The sequence below is a fragment of the Pagrus pagrus genome (genome assembly GCF_965226575.1).
Source record: "Pagrus pagrus genome assembly, chromosome: 15".
In the NCBI taxonomy this organism is placed as follows: domain Eukaryota; kingdom Metazoa; phylum Chordata; class Actinopteri; order Spariformes; family Sparidae; genus Pagrus; species Pagrus pagrus.
Window position 1 is genome coordinate 12,234,987 of NC_140199.1, and position 16,904 is coordinate 12,251,890.

Below are 16,904 nucleotides of genomic sequence, written 5' to 3' on the forward strand. Positions count from 1 at the left end.
CAAGAGACTGCTTCTTCAGCACATCAAAGACAACATCCCTGCCAGCCTGGACCCTCACTAGTATGCTTTCAGAACAGATCGACAGAGGAATAAGAACAGGTATATGAGGATGCTGTTTGTTGACTTCAGCTCAGCATTCAACACAATCTCACCCATGAAGCTGATTGGAAAACTTAACACTCTGGGCTTGAGTACAACACTCTGCAACTGGAGTGACCCCAGAGAGTTTGGACTGGCAGTCACACCTCCTCTATGTTAGTGCTCAACCCCGGAGCACCCCAGGGCTGTGTGCTCAGCCCCCTCCTGTTTACACTGCACACCCATGACTGCACTGCCAGACATCAAGAGAACTCGATTGTGAACGATGATAAAGAACAATCAGAGATCATAGTGGGAGGAAATCAACAATCTTGCAGAGTGGTGCACAGAGAACAATCTACTGCTCAACATCAGCAAAACCGAACAGCTGATTGTTGATTTTAGAAAAAAGGCAGCAAAGACGCCCCTTTCTACATCAGTGGAGCCGAGGTGGAGCAGGTGAACAGTTAAAGGTTCCTTGGAATTTCTACCACTGTGAACCTATGTCTGTCATCACACACATCACCACCCTGGTTAAAAAAAAGCACAGAAAAGGCTCTACTTCCTATGGAAATTTAGGAAGGCTAAATTCCTGAGCAAGATTCTGGTCAGCTTTTACAGAGGAGCAATAGAAAGCATGGGAACATCACAAACTGACATGGTTTGTTCACGAGACAGGACAGGAAGGCTCTACAGCGGGTGATTAAAACCGCCCAGAACATTATTGGTACCCATATACAGAACATCAGCGACATCGCTGAAGTGAGATGTCTACACAGAGCCCACAGGATATTAAAAGGCAACACCCACCCCAGCCACAGTCTGTTCACCCTGCTGCCATCTGGCAAGATACATTAGTATCCACTGTCATATCACAAGACTACAGAGCAGCTTCTTTCCCAGGCCGGGAGACTCCTGAACTCATCCTCAACAGTCCATTGTCTTAAATAGATATAGCAGGAATTAAGGACTCGCGTTTGATGCATGTGCTTGGAAACTGTATGTCTGACTGTAAATAAAGACAGGTGCTAATATTGTGTTTTCAAGATGTCTGCCTTTTTTGTCAATGAAAGACCTGCAGTGAAAACAGTGCAATTAATTGCCAAAAAGGTCAAAGGTTCATCCTTCACGCAACTGCTTCTACGGCCTCTAATAACAGGTCTAAGTCACAGGGGACGTTGTGCTCCTCAGTAATTTCCTCAGAGTATTATACACTGACAAGAATCGTTTTTGCATGTGCACATGTGATGTTCAGGATGGACCCAGGGGGTAAATTCAATTCAAGAGAAGAATAACGAACGTCCCGCAGGGCTCCATACTAACACATTTATCTTTTTCACGCAGCAAGACGTCTGGCTAAAACACAGGTACAGACAATTAACATAGTATTTCCTTGAAAGTAAAACAACATCACACCGCTGGGATGTGTTTGTGTATATGTGGATTTCGTGAGTGGAGCTGGTGTGTTTATGTAGGGTGATTTATTGGCTTTGCCAAAACACAATTCCCAACCAAATCCCCAGTTGAGTTCAACATCATTGTGATCATGTGGACATTAATCACTGCTGTCATTCATCAGTCAAACTGTCTCATCACACTGTTGCTAATATTAAGGTAACATTTAGTTCTGGTTTGGTATAATCATTATCAGATCAGTATGTGATACAATATGTACTGATGGTTAATACAATAAAGTAAAGGTAGATAAGAAACCTGGTTATTTACATCTCTTTAAACCATGGTCTGGGTGAACACTTGATTCTGATTGGGTGCTAGGTGTGAATGAATTCCTGATAAACACCTATGGAAAAACTAAGCAGTCCCAGAAACTGCCTGTTCTAATTCAATGCATGAGAGCTTGTATCTATAATGAATAATTATCCCTTACATACTGTATACAGAATCATCAAAGTTTGAATGGATTCCTCAATGTATTCGCCCGAAATCTGCTGACCGAGTTACTTCAACAGTTTAGTTTCTGGCTGTCTCACCTGCATTTACCACTCTGCTGGATTTAGCTTCTCCATCTGATCAATGGCAGGGAATGTAAAGGAAGAAAATGAATGACAGAACCAGTTATGCTCTGCATTTCTAGTTAGAATTTCCTTTTATTTCAATGTGCTGAAGAAACCGACATTCAACAAGTTCAATTCAAGAAAATCCCACGTCATGTTATGTTTGAGTGTAAAAACAAGTCATTATATGCACCAATCAACTAAATTTAATACAATTTCAACAAAGTAACCATATAAAAATTACAGAAGCAAAAGATTATTTCATAAATGTGTATTTATTGCATTCAACTACACTTTGAATGAATTTTTTAAAGCAAAATGTACCGTAGAATGTTATTCCAGTGCCGAGGGCTGTTTTACTAAATCACATACATTCAAAGAGATAATCGAATCCAGACCTGGCGTCTGTATTCTTGCAGCATTTCCCAATCATCTCATCATTAAGTGCTTTTTATACTGTATGACTTAATTTTGGGTAACAGTCTGTAACAGTCAGAAGATAACGGCACTGCATTCTGTTTATCTACAAAGAACTTCTTGGCAATCCACCAAAGTATCTTTCATGTCTTCTTAGCTATAAATACAGATCACACGGCACTAGCTCTCAGGACTATTTGGTCCTAAAGGATAACCATACTACATATAATACTATACACTTGTGAGTTAAAGAAGCTATGTTGAAGCAACGTTACAAAACAACAAAAGGGAGCTCATTAATGCTATTATGTGAAGTGAGAACTATTTTGGTCCTTTATGAAACTGTGGTGGGACGTATTAGAGTGTGGCAGGCTGTCACAGTCTAGTTCATTAATGGGAAACACTGCTAAACCTCTTTTAATAGATAGTGAGCATTATGAATGGGGGCGTTTCATTTTAATTAACCTGTATTGCTTCATATGTATTGTAATTTTGTTTAACAGTTTTAAATATGTGTTGGTTTTTTATTAGCGTTGTTATCAGGATGTAATTGCAATAGAGAGCTTTCTCCCATGGCCTTCCCTGTTTAAATAAAGATAATGATGATGTTGATGATGATGATGATGATGATGATGACTTTCTGTGTGTCCTCAAATATCAATGGCAGCCTTTAAATTGTTTCTTGCCTCTGCTGTTATTTCACCGCCATGGAAAAGGACTGTGCTGACACGACTGTCTCTCAAAACTGCCCCAGAAGGTTGAAGAGCCTCATGGCCCAACGGCATTAGAAGGTAAGCATGAAGGTAAGCAGACTAACACACACACAAACACACACACACACACACACACACACACACACACACACGCACACAAATTCACAGCCACACATAAACGGTCACTTAACGTTTCCCTGACACTTTCACACCTCTTTGTCCTGCATGGCCTGGCTCAGCAAAAGGTGAAGCAGAAAGCAAAGCTTGCAAAGCAGGTTCTGCTAAAATGATAATCCACGTTATAAATAAGCAAGCAGACTGCAGTAAAACACACGAAAAACCTCCCAGACGCTGATGAAATCCGACACCTCATGTGTAGCCGGCCTTGATATTACGCTGCTGAGTAATATGACATTTAAGCCTTCATCTCCATATGTGTCTGGGGTTGGGTTTGTGTGTACATGTTCCCATGCAGACAAAAAGTAAGTGCAGTGACAGACTATGCATAATATTGCACCATTATGCAGAATGTGGCCTGACTTCCCACTGCACGCAGAGGAGACACAGCAGTAAGTGTCAGATTCAAGCATGCGCGCACACACACATACACACACATTCATGACAGTCTACTCAAAAAGGATGAAGTAACAATCTGCTACAACTGTTACAACTATATCACACCACTGAAAGACAGTGTCTGGGAAGAGAGCGGTTCTTAGCATCATTGCTTCGACATCCCAGCAGGTGTTTTCTTTATAGTGACACTAATGTGGTGGCTGAATACATCGTTGCCATGTTGCACTATTGCCTCCCTTAAAGCTCCCGAGCTACACCAGAGGCAGTGCATTTTGGTGAAATAATAGTTCACTTCTCTGTAAGTTCGGTTTGTCCCACAGCTAACTGTTAACCATCTGAGCGTTCACACAGATGGCGACGTGGATTACGCTGCAGGAGAGGCTCGAGAGGTGTCTATTAATGTTTTGATACTTTCTCCACAGTGAACTCTGCTCACTGTTGGAATTCATTTCAAGTGCTTTGAAAACTACAGCTGCTGTTTACAGCGCAGTCCCCTCACTGACACTTGTCTATACATTAACACGTGTATGTGTATTACAATAATAGTGAAAACTTCCTCAAGGGGATGAATAAATATCTTCGTCTTCTAATGAGACCTGAGCCAGCTACATTCTCTCAATTCAGACCATTTGACATGCAAAAGCAAAATAGCCGTCACGATCGTAACACAGTCCAACAAGGCCTTGCAGTTACTGCTAACTGCGGTGGCTGTGTGCTAACTGGGTTGATTGCTGAATGACAAGCTCAGGGGCTGCGTTGCCTACAGTGAGAGCTGCACATGGTTGTCATCGCTAACTGTATCCAACTACTTCATGTCTCACTCACATGTAAGAAATATCTAACATTATCATGATCAATGTAAACAACGGCAACATAGCTTGGGGATATTTTGGCTGCCCTTTCTCTGCCGTTCTTGCGCAATTAGCTCGCTAATAGCTTCAGCAATGTGTCTGCACAGCCTTGTGGAAGTGTTCAGTATACGCGTATAAGAGTTTTGTCCTTTAGAAATATAACAAAAAATGTTTGTAGAATGACTTACCAAACCTTTCTCTAAGGGTTAACTTGGAGAAATCAACTGTTTTGATTGTAACACAAAATAGCCCAATTTTTTTGATTCTTGATAATGTGCATCTCCTTTTCCTGTCTCAGACTATGGATTATTTCGTGCTGGTGGGATTTCTTAACAGGAAATGATGCAATCTGAAGTGACAGAGATCACCCTTCCTCCCTCCCTCCCCCACCCCCCAATACATACACATACATGCACACACACCCTCGCAGCTGGCCCGCAGTCTCTGACATGCCTAGTGAGCTTTCTTGGAGTGACAGATGGGCCACGGGCAAGGAGGGGATGGCTTGGTAAACATACTCATATAATCACACACACACACACACACACACACACACACAGAGGTACACTTACACATGTAATTGTCCCCACATCCGCACACGAGCTGGCATCATGCTCTCTCCTGCCTTCGCCCACAGTCTGTGTTCGTGGCTGGAACCCCAGGGCGTCACATACATTGGGCTACATGACCTGCCTGCCTTTCACAACCTGTTTGTTCTCCTACCCTGCTAAACACCACAGGCCACACAACAGCAACAGCTAGCCTGCTTCATGGGTTATGATATCTAAATAAATCTGCAGAGGTGTCTTTCATAAAGAATGGAGCTGTTGTGAGCTGATGTTGCTAAATGAATGTATATATATATATATATATATATATATATATACTGTCTAAGGTTAACCACTCAAAGACAATACAGCTTTAATATGTCTTTGAGTTTAAAGGATGGTATTTAGTGACCGTCTATCCCATACTCTGATCCAGAGCAGGATATCACACTAGCTAAAGACTTGATATGAATATGCAAGCTGATATACAATAGATATTCATGTTTTACGAAGAAACTATTTGGAATTGGTTTCCAAGTAGTGCAATTCCTACTCATCTTAGTGACCCCTTGATGTTTTCAGAATGCTAACATGCTCACAACAGCTGTGGCCCAAATCTCTCCCTCATTCATCCATTTACTACTCCCTTCAGAGCAACAGACACTCAGTAGTTAATTCTATAGTGATCAGTAAAATGAGATGTTTAACCCTTAGTGGTGATGCAAAAATTAGAGTGAGTCTAACAGCTGTAGCATGTCCTGACTTTTAATTTCACATCCATGTCATTGCATTGTATTGCAGGACTGTTAGCATAAAGTAGTGTACAAGCCTTGGAAATTACACTCCAGTGGCGGTCAGTAAATGTAATGCACTATATAGTAAACTGGGAGTGATATTAGGACACAAATGTCAACACGTAAGCAGACATTGTGTTTACTATAGTCACTATCTTGGTTTAAAATGTTAGTATGCTAACTCTAATTAGCACTTAACATGAAGTACAACTGAAGCAATCATGAACCAAAGTGTTCAGCATGGTGATGTTTTTGACGTGATGGTGTCACTAGGTTAAAGGTCAGCAGATCACCGCATGTTGGGCAGTTACTCATATGTTTTATGCCGTAGAACAAAACATGAAGGTTAGTGTTGACCACAGGCCTTATTTCAGACATCTACTGAAAAACCATTCAAAAAAACCCATTGACTTTTAGATGAGTGGAAAAAGCTAACATGTCTGGGTTTTAGGACTCATTCCTGTGGCACTATTCATCTGGAAACATGATAGTGAGTTCTTAATTTTGCGGCAATTGATCCACTAGTTGTGAAGATATTTCACTCTGAACAAAAAAAGCTTGAACCTTAGTATAGTATTTGAGAGAGGACAGGGGGATCACCAAAGTCATTAGGATTCATCATCTGGGAACCATGAATGTTTGTACTAAATTTTAAATTAATCCCCCACCCCCCAAAAAAATGTTCCATCCAGCATTTTTAAGTCGGAAGATCTAACAGCACAAACCCCTGTATTTCCTGTTGTCTCTTGTTTCTATTATTCCTCATGAAGTTCCCTCCCTGTGGCTCTGAATGTTTTCAGAAACCCAGTTTCAACAATTTTTAGCTGCCTTCATTCTGCCAGAGCTTTCTCTAGATAGACTCCGTCTTTCAGGTTCACTCTGCCTCAGTGTGCAGTAATGGAAAAAGGGAAAATGGTCCCATTAAGCAGATAATTAGCTGCATGTTAGAAAAACCTGCAGTACACATGCTGTTTATCATGCTGTTCTGCGAGTCAAGGCAGCGGTTGTTCATGTGTTTTTAAAAGGAATTTACAAAGCATTTGACTTTGAGAGACGAGGCAAAACTGCAGCAGGACTCAACACTGACAGTACTGACTGGGAAAAATAAGTCTAAAGTCTAAACCCCGCTGGCTGCTCCTCAAGGCTGCTACAACACTGGCTCATTACATCTCGCAATATGGAAGACCAGATCTAATAATTAAATAATATGAAAGTTGAATGGAACAGCATAGTATAGCTATTCTTAGAACTTTCCCAGGAAAGAGTCCAAAAATGTTTAGTCTGCAGTTTGTGCCATGAGGTCACTATAATTAAAAGGTTTGTGAGCATAAAAGTGATTCGTGAATGTCCTGCCAGTCTGTGCTAGTTAGATTGCGAGCATGCAAAGTTTCTGGGGTACTTGGCATTAGAGGGTATGATGGTAATCCTAATTACTGAACACATTTTGTGTATTTGAAGATTGTATTATGTTGCTACAGTGGACTTAAAGAATGCCCTGAGGTTGATTTTTTGGCCTCAGGGTGGCGTATAAGTCAAAATAGAAAGAGTTAATCATCAGGAGAGCATGAATGTGTTCTGCAACTTTCACAGCAATCTCGGCACCAGGTTTTGATGTATGTTAGGTAAAGCGAAGGTTTTGGCCAATTGTGGGACTAAAGAAAAGGTTAGACGGTTACCAGTAATATAGTGATTGATCCTCTTTGGACTATGATTTTTTTCTTTTTTACAGCTAATTTAATGGATAACTGGCCAGAAGTTTCAATACAGCTTGTGTTTAAAAGTGCTGCTCAAACCCCACAAAAACTAACCCTCACAGAGAGAAGTGAACGATCCTGAACAGTGTTTGTTTCATCAGCGCATCACTACTCAAGAAATAAAAACTAAACAATGTGAAAGACGGCAAAACGGTCAAATGAACATGGCTGTTCTCAAAGTCATACTCAAAGACCTGCGTGCATCTGTGTAATCACACATCAGTTGCTCCCGACCCAAATCATTGTTCAAGTCAATCAAAGAAGTCAGTTTGCCATGGCACACACACATACACGCACACACACGCACACACGCGCACACACACACACACACACACACACACACACACACACACACACACACACACACACACACACACACACACAAATAAATACACACATTGTAATACGCCCCAGCTTGTTTGCGGTGCATGAGCAGAAAGGAGAAAGTCCGCCATTGTAAACATGACTATCTCTAATCCAACACAGTCCGCTGTTATAATAGCTGAATGCGTATGTGTGTGTTGGTATTTGACCTTAGAAGGATGGAAAATGACAAAAAAGCTGCAGCCATGCCAAACATGAGGGGAAACAAATGTGTACGCTGTTTTGTTGCTTCACATACATGCACGTCTATGTTTGTACATGAAATTCCTTCAGTGTTGGAGCGCGTCTGTGTACTGGATTTGGTCTGCTGTGTGTACGTGGATGCGTTGTGCTGTCTGTATACTGTGTGTGGTGAGTTGAGGAGAGGAAGTTAAGTGCCATTGATCTGACCAATTACAACACAAACAGAGTGCTGGAGAGACAGTCGCTGCTGTAGGAATGCATAGAAACATCTCTTGTGACAGATTAGAGGAGACTTTTCTGAGTTCTGTGTCCGCTGCTGTGAGCACTGACGGAGAGTTTGGTAAAGCTGTCGGTGTTACCGTTTACCTGCACAGGTAATCAAACTGAGTTTAATTAAAAACAATAAATCAATCTGCTTCATATTAATTCAATTGGTGACATTTTGTAATCTGCATGTCTTCCATTTTGTTTTTGTTTGTTTGGTGCTGCTGGTGCTTTGTGCTGTACTTCTCCTGTCAATCAAACACTGCTAATGCTAATCTAACTTGTCTTTTGGCATTGACTAAATACACCGTCATATTTGTGTGAAATCAGGGGCAGTCATGAGGCCTGATGAAGGTCTAGTATCTCAGGCATTCAGTTTATTCAGTCATATAAACAAGGACTGTTTGTTCAGTCATGAACATCAAATAATTTTCTCTTCTAATCAAAATATTTTCGCCCCAAACTGCATAGTGCACTTTTAACGGTGGGGCGGCACAATATATTATATTGTTTCAGCATCGACATCACAATGTGCACATGTGCAATAGTCATATACCAGGATGTGCAAAGTCAAATAAAGTAAATCAACTCAAACACGTCATGCCACAACTTTTTTGCTGCTTTACAAAAAGGAAACTCACACGGTTCTAATCGCTCGGCTGATCTAAAGGAGACAACCGTCTAATAATACATAATATAGTCTTTGGATACATGGGGGTTTGTTGCTTGAGAGTGACATGCAGCCCCTGCATACACAATAATTTTTGATTCATATATCACAGAAAGCAGGGTTGGTTTGTTTGTTTGTTTCTTATAATGCACTCCACTACAAAATCACCCCAATCATTCTTGAATGATTTTTTTTTTTTTTTCCAGCTATTCAAAAGGTTAATTCAATTGTCATTCAACAACACAGGTTTGGACAACAAAGTGAAAGTTGTAGTCCCTTTATGCTATAAACAAAAAAAAAAATACGGTGGAGTGTTGATGAGTTCAGGAGTCCCGCAGCCTGAGGAAAGAGAAGCTGCTTTGTAGTTCGGTTTTATGGCAGCGGATACTTCTGTAACTCTTGTCAGTCAAATTATCTGCTGAAAATTCCTGTATTTTTTTAATTTGCAGTACAGTACATTTCACAAAAAAACGTTTAAAACATGTTGTAGTGTCAGTTTTTTCCAATATTGTGCAGCACTTATTAACGGTAAAGTATAAAGAAACCAAATTCTGACATAATAAACTTAAAAATAAACATGTACCAAACAATCTACATCCCATCTGATGAATGGTGCTGTTGATTCAACATTAACAGAATATTTGCTGTATACCTCCTGATGCACATGTACCTCCCACAAACAGCATCATTTCTGTTCAGCTGAATCCGGCACAGTACAGTTCAATTGATTTTCTCAGTTGAGGGAGGCACATAGACCCCAGCTGGCCTGAGCCAACAGCATAAGGAGCAACGTTATTTTGGGGAATTTGCCGTCACGTGTCCGAGCTCCATTGTTCCGTACTGCAGTCAAGCCAAAGCCACTAAAAATAGGACCAAGGCTATTTCCCCCAAACTGTTTCTGTGAAAGATAAACAACAATTGCAATATATTTGTTTCCCCCCAATTGAGGCATCTGGGGCCCATTCCAACATACTGTATATCCTACTCCCTTTTTCTTCTACCATACAGTCCTTATCTCTCTTACAAAGGCAAAGACCGCTCACTGAAAACTGTCTGTCTCCCTCATTAAATCCTTAATCTTGGACCTTTTTGTCTGGCAGGAGGGTGAAATAATTTGACTTGTTTGTCCTGTAATTCATCCTAAAACAAGAAGGGTTCATCTCGGTTATTTCAAGACATTGTCATTTGGTTTAGAGTCTAATCTTGCAGGAAGTTAAACAAATCCAATTAAACACTCTGCCCGAGATTTTCACTTGTTTTGCGAACAAAAAGGATTTGATGCTCCACATGAGATTAAATATTTGTTTAGAGGGATTCGTGCATGCACGCGTTACCACATCAGTGGCGAATCTGTACCTCCACGGTGTGTGTGCGCAGCGTTTTTCCGTGCACGTGTGTGTGTGGTATCTTTCCTGGCTCTGTGCATGGCAAGAAAGCTCTATGGCTTGAAATTGAAGTGATGATTGTATCTGTCCCAAAAAAAAAGACACCCGAGAGAGATAGAGACAGAAAGAAAAACACAAAGAAGAAGCAGGAGACAGTAAGTGCTCCGGGGGGGATGAGAAAGCTAAACAGATGATAATAGAGCGATGGAGAGAAGGAGTGAGTGAGGCGTAAGGACCATGTTGTGAAGGCCCCTTTTAGTGCAGGGAAGCAGGAATAATCCCCATTAAGGTAATTAGTGTTTCAGGAGATAAAGCATAATTAAACAGAAACAGGCTATAAATTACCGTATGTGCTGTCTAAATATGACTCATCTGTACGAATTCAGTCCGACTGCAGAATGGTATGTCTCTGCATCCTCAGACTACAGGCAGTGTGTGACGAGTGTGTGTGCATGTGTGCATTAGATGGGGGCGGTGTGTTTACAATGAGATCAAGAGAATGCTTGGCAGGACGTCAGTCTTGTAAAGCCCCAGGATTCCACATGGAAAACACTCACACACTCCGCGCCATGGGGAAAACACACGAAGACACACACACACACACACGCACGCACAGACACAGACACACAAACCGACAAGCCCAGAGAGAAAACAAACATACGGCATGAGAGCTTTTGGTACACACCGAGGAGGAGACTAGCAGACACACAGGGATACACGTGCAGTCTGCGTTGAATTTGGGGGAAAGCAGAGGATTTCTACCTGGGAGTTTCATCAGCTTTCATCGTAATGTCAACATCCCCCTCACTTTCTCTCTCTGTTTGTCTCCAGCTCCTCACCAGAAGGAGTGCCGTTCATTTTTCATCTGCAGCTCAGCTCATCTGTAGCCAGGTCTCATGAGACTGAATCATGTGTGTGTGTGTCTGTGTGTGCACAAAAAGGTTTTTCTTGCGTAACAAACCTGATTTCTATCATCATACAGGATACTAACCCTCCCTGTTTAATAACCACTACTACATATTGAAGGATGAATATAGGAGCGTCATCCACAACAAACTTCACAGTAAGAGCCCATAGACATGCTAGCTGCTCTGTGTAGCTGCAACATTATGTAACTATTGACCTAGAATATAGGTAGAATGGTGCCTCTGCCATGCTCATTCTGCACCCCAAACACCTGTATTTGCACTATTTTGACTTGGGGAAGAGGCTACTATCTCCCATGAGAAACATTACACACCAGCAACTATGTTGATTAAGCTGGATCATATTTTATGGAGAAATATTTTTCTGGTTCTCTCTCTGACGTCCTCCAGCTGAGCTCTGCCCTCAACTCATGGTAGTTAACAGAGTTTCCCTGATGGACACAAAGCTTTACTTGCCCCTGAGTAAAGCCTTTCCTCCTATGCCAGGATGAGAACTGGTGCCAGACTGGCTATGCACAACTATCAAACGAAGCATCACAGCCAGTCTTACCTGGTTCTGTGCAGTTTTTTTCAGGCTCAGTGTAGAGCTTAGACCCGTTTTCATAGACTTCTTGTAGAAGGTGACGACTCTCCCACCTGGCGCCCTCCTCAACGATGGAGCTGGAAACGTGATATCCTGAAAGAGTCAGAAGAAAAAAGACAGAAAAGAGAGATGATGGATTGGTTCCATAAATAACTTATTTTTGTGCTGCAAACTAACAATCAGACAAACCATTGGCTGCTCTATCCCAGGGCACTTGGCTGAGTGAAGGACACTGAATGCATCTCGTTGCATTCAACAAACTTTGTTTTATGTAACAAAATAAAAGCACTTTCAAAGAGAGATTTGATATTTTTTTGCAATTTCTACGGATGAACATTCTTTCTTTATTCGTAAAATAGGTGCATGTTGTAATGTGCACTTTAAATGTGCCCTCATGCACTCACGTGCACGAACAGCATAATGGCCGTGATGCACAAGCTCTTAGTTCTGCAGTTAATTGACACTCCTGAATACTCCAAACCTTCCCCTCGCCCCACAGAACAAAGGCAGATGAGACATGCATCTTGTGTCACCACACTCCTGCGGGAGCATTAGTACGGCAGCACGCTGAGCACCGCGAGGCCAATCATTCCAGCTCAGTCATCTGGGTCACAGTATCCTCAAGCGCCCCATCTCCAACCCATCTCCTCTCCCACCATGCAACAGGCCCTGACATAGGTGCAGAGCACGCCGGGGCTTCTATAAATAGCAGCGCGCTCTGCTATATTTATCAAAACGCAGAAACATGAAGCATTTGCAGCGTTTTGCAAACAGCTATGTCGCAGGAGGAAGGAAGAACAGATCGGCTGGAACAGGATGGTTAAGAGTGATGTTAGTAGCTGCTGTAGTATGGCAGTTTTTATGATGGATACATGCTTGGAGGCATATGTTCACACCAACAACTGACCATAAGACAAAAAGACCTAAGTCTTCGACGTGCAATGCAACAAAGATGTTAATCCCTGACAAAATGTGTTATCTACTCAGCAACATCAACATATTTTGGATTGATTATTGGATTGTAACATTTAATGTTGTCTAACCACCTGTCCTAAAGACATATCTCAAATAGCATTTATTGAAAATAACATAACATAAAAAACATAAAAAAAGGAGCTGATTTTTTGATCAATTTCAAGGACAGTGTGAAACCCTGAGCGGGAAAGTGGATTCCGTCATCCACTTGGACTTGTGTCCTTGCGCATGGGAATGTGCATGGGACAAACTCATAGAAAAAGCTCCGCTATCCTCTCCTAGAGATCAAAAACTCCACAGGGACCTGTAACCCGTGTACATCCTGGTATTAAGTACTATACTTTTTGTATCTATTATTAATTCCACTGCTGTATAGGGGTGTTACGATTCTCCAAATCCCATATTTGATGTGATTTTAAGGTAGTGAATCAATTTGGTTTGGGAAAAGCTGATTTTGATTGAATTTCAGTTTTGAATCAAAATAGTGACACAGCTACTGCTACATATAAACCACACTTTCTCTCGGGGACATTATTTGGGGGTCAGACTGCTTTATGTTTTTTGGATCAATGAAGTGAAGAAATGTAAGGTATTTTTCATTTGCTGGATTAGCCCAAAACACAATGTTTCTCATGAACTGTTTCAAATAATGTATTTTATTATGTCATTGGTATCACAATTTGCATATATGGTGACTGAAGATTTCATCCAAATCCCTACTCAGCATTAAAAAAAAAAGTAATGACATCCCTTTACAGAAACAATGTCCATTTCTGTAGACGGATGTCATAACTTTTTTTTTTAATGCTGTGAGCAAGTTCCCATTCACCTATACTGTATTGAAGTCTCAGAGAAGGATGGCTCAAACATGGACAAGTAAAACCGAAACCGTCTGCATGACTAGAAACAACAAGGTACATGAACAGAGCCTTCAGTATCATCTGTAAAAGACATGTGCGTTTTATATAAAAAACAAACACAAAGCACAGCTGTGCAGTGACACTTGATTACAGTGTGTGGTTCTATAAAGAGAAGTGAAGGGTGAAATCTGCCAAGCTGCATCACTGCCAGAGCTTCTATACAACTGTGACGCCTTTTGCCCTCTTACTGTATGCTCTTCCCCTGAGCCAATGTTTCTGTGTGCGTGTGTGTGTGTGTGTGTGTGTGTGTGTGTGTGTGTATGTGACATTAGTAGAAGACATTGAACAACTTTACAGCTTGAAATACACACCACAGGAGTCCTCTCTATCTCTTGTCATTTTTTAATAACTTGAGTCTGTGGTCCATTAGACAGCGTGCGCACACACAAACACACAAAAACCAGAGGTATAGTAGATGTATACTATTTACAATGTAAGTACACACACACACACACACACACACACACACTTAGACACAAACAAACAGACGTTGGTAAGCGTTTTACACTGCTTGTGGTCCAGTGAGGCAGAATGCATCATCACTGCTGAGGTTACTATGGTGACTTGACGTAACAGATAAGAGTGCATGACATAACCTTGAGCAACATGCGCACACATTAAAAGACACACACAACAATGAATAACTAAGCTACAAGCAAATGCCATCACGTGAGCTGTGCACCGTCAGTCATGCAGGTAAACAGGCTCCTGACAGCAGATAGAGGGCTCCACACTGTAGTAGTTCATAAAGAGTAATGTGAGCCATGTTGGTCTGACTCATGTTGCACTATCAAGAGATTATGTTTAGTTCTGTTTCTGCTGTATATGTTTGTGGGTCATGTGGGTCATGAGTTTGGCAATATCTGTTGGTATATGTAAGATATCTTAACCACTACTGACCAGTTTGGAATGAAATCTGGTTTTATTCGTGATCCCCAGAGGACGATACCTAATGGCTTTGTTGACCTTATTAACTTTGATCTAGTGCCATTGTCAGGCCAAGTGTCCTCGTGATAAAGTCTTTGGTCCATGTCAAAGTATCTCCAAATGCCCTGACTGTCTTTTGGTCATGGTCCCCAGTGGATTCATTTCAATGCTTTTAATAATGAGGCAGACTGGGGATTTCTGGCACAATTCAATCTACTTCCAATGTGCGCGAAAAGGGAAATATAATTCCTGCGCTCCTATACTCAGGAAGCCTGTTTGGTGACCCTATTAACCTTTCCTTTAATGCCAATTTTACGTCAAAATTTCCATTTGTACAAAAAGGATTCATGACATCTAATCAGCAGGTGTCCTGAGCATATTCGTGCTCTCTCGGGCATTGACTCTCTGTCCTTGGCGTTCCATTACCTATTTCTAGTGCTCAAGAGTACTCAAGAAATAATGTGATTTAATGACATTCAGAATTCAAGTCCATAAAAAGCAACTGCATATACATTTAAACAGCATTTAAACACAAACGCTATGCTCGCCTTGGTTTGCCCTCACGGTGAGGTCCATCCATCTAATGCATGTGAGTTAAGGGCACTGGCACTCAAATATAGACTGCACCATTTTTGCTGTGAGGCTTGCTGTGTTGCACTGGACACTCCTCAGTGTAGTCTGCCTCTGCACAAGTGGCCTCAGCCCAGCTTTGTTTGATTTGCGTTGGACTGGCAGCTTTAATATTTTAAAGCCCTGTAGAGCTGAGGGGAACTGCTCAACTCAGTGTGAGCAACTCCTTTTAAAATTATCATTTGTTCCTTTGCCCAAAATATTGATTGGTACAACTCAAACGACGACTGAGAGAAAATGGAGTATTTAATACTAGGTGAATGAACGTATGCGTATGTTGCTGGATTTCCCTGCAGATTTCAGACAGTATGGAGATGTGCCAAGATGTGCTGCACCTGCAGGAACCACCCACCTCACAGATCTAGGCTAGCAGTGTATGTGTGAGAGGTGTGTGCATGTGCATGTGCATGTTCAAGTGCAAGTGCATGTGCGTATATAAAGAATACTTCAGGGGAATCTTAAACATCAGGAGAGCTGGAGTGAACCTCAGAAATATTCTACCCATCTATGTCTCCACTATGTTCATCCATCCACTTCTCTCTCCCTCTCACTAACACACTATTCCATGTTGGTCAAAGTCCTATGTCTATAGGTCCAAGCCGACCCCAAAACGTCACATAACAGGGCCGCCCATCGTTCTTCACTGTCATATTTAATTAGCTACTTTATCTTCATTAGCGTCCCTTGGCAGGCTTGTGTGTGTATGCATGTGAGTACATATATGTGTGCATATTTCTCTGTCCATGAAAATGAGTCCACGTGTATCCGTGTGACAGTATGTTTCTACACGTAACATGTATTGTGTGTGTATTTATTTCTAGAGTGTATATTTGTGTGCAGGGTCATCAGTCGTCCGTTTAAGCGCTGTATGCATGTGTGCGCTAGTGAGTGCGAGCTACAATCTCGTCCCTGGAGAGAGAGGAATCAGGCCATGCGCTCATGGCTCCTACTATACGGGCCTATACCATACTGTACATGATACCAACACCCTTGGCTCCTCTTCATAGGACCTTCAATATCTAGGTTATTGTATGTATTATTATACAATACATACATTAAACAGATATACATCAATATACATACATGTTTACATTATTCATTACATTAGTGTTGTATTTTAGGCTCCTTGTGTTGATCAAAGGAGTAAATTCTGATGTATGTTGTTAATGCAGGACTGATTTTTTTTAGGTCACCGTACCCAATAAGCAAAAAAGTCTGTGTCTGTGCGTCAACAACAAATATAGTAGTACTGTCTATAATGGTAGCAATATCTTAAAAGTGAAAAACATAGCAGCTCTAAAAAAAAGTGTT

At 41.3% G+C, this 16,904-nt stretch overlaps 1 protein-coding gene across 1 annotated transcript in view; it reads right to left on the minus strand.

The window, feature by feature from the left end:
* slc24a3 (solute carrier family 24 member 3) overlaps positions 1-16,904 on the minus strand; it is a 68,191-nt gene that overhangs the window by 31,864 nt on the left and 19,423 nt on the right. The window contains exon 2 of the mRNA XM_084375116.1: positions 12,109-12,234. Coding sequence (XP_084231242.1) covers positions 12,109-12,234 — 126 coding nt within the window. The remainder of the gene's footprint in view (positions 1-12,108; positions 12,235-16,904) is intronic.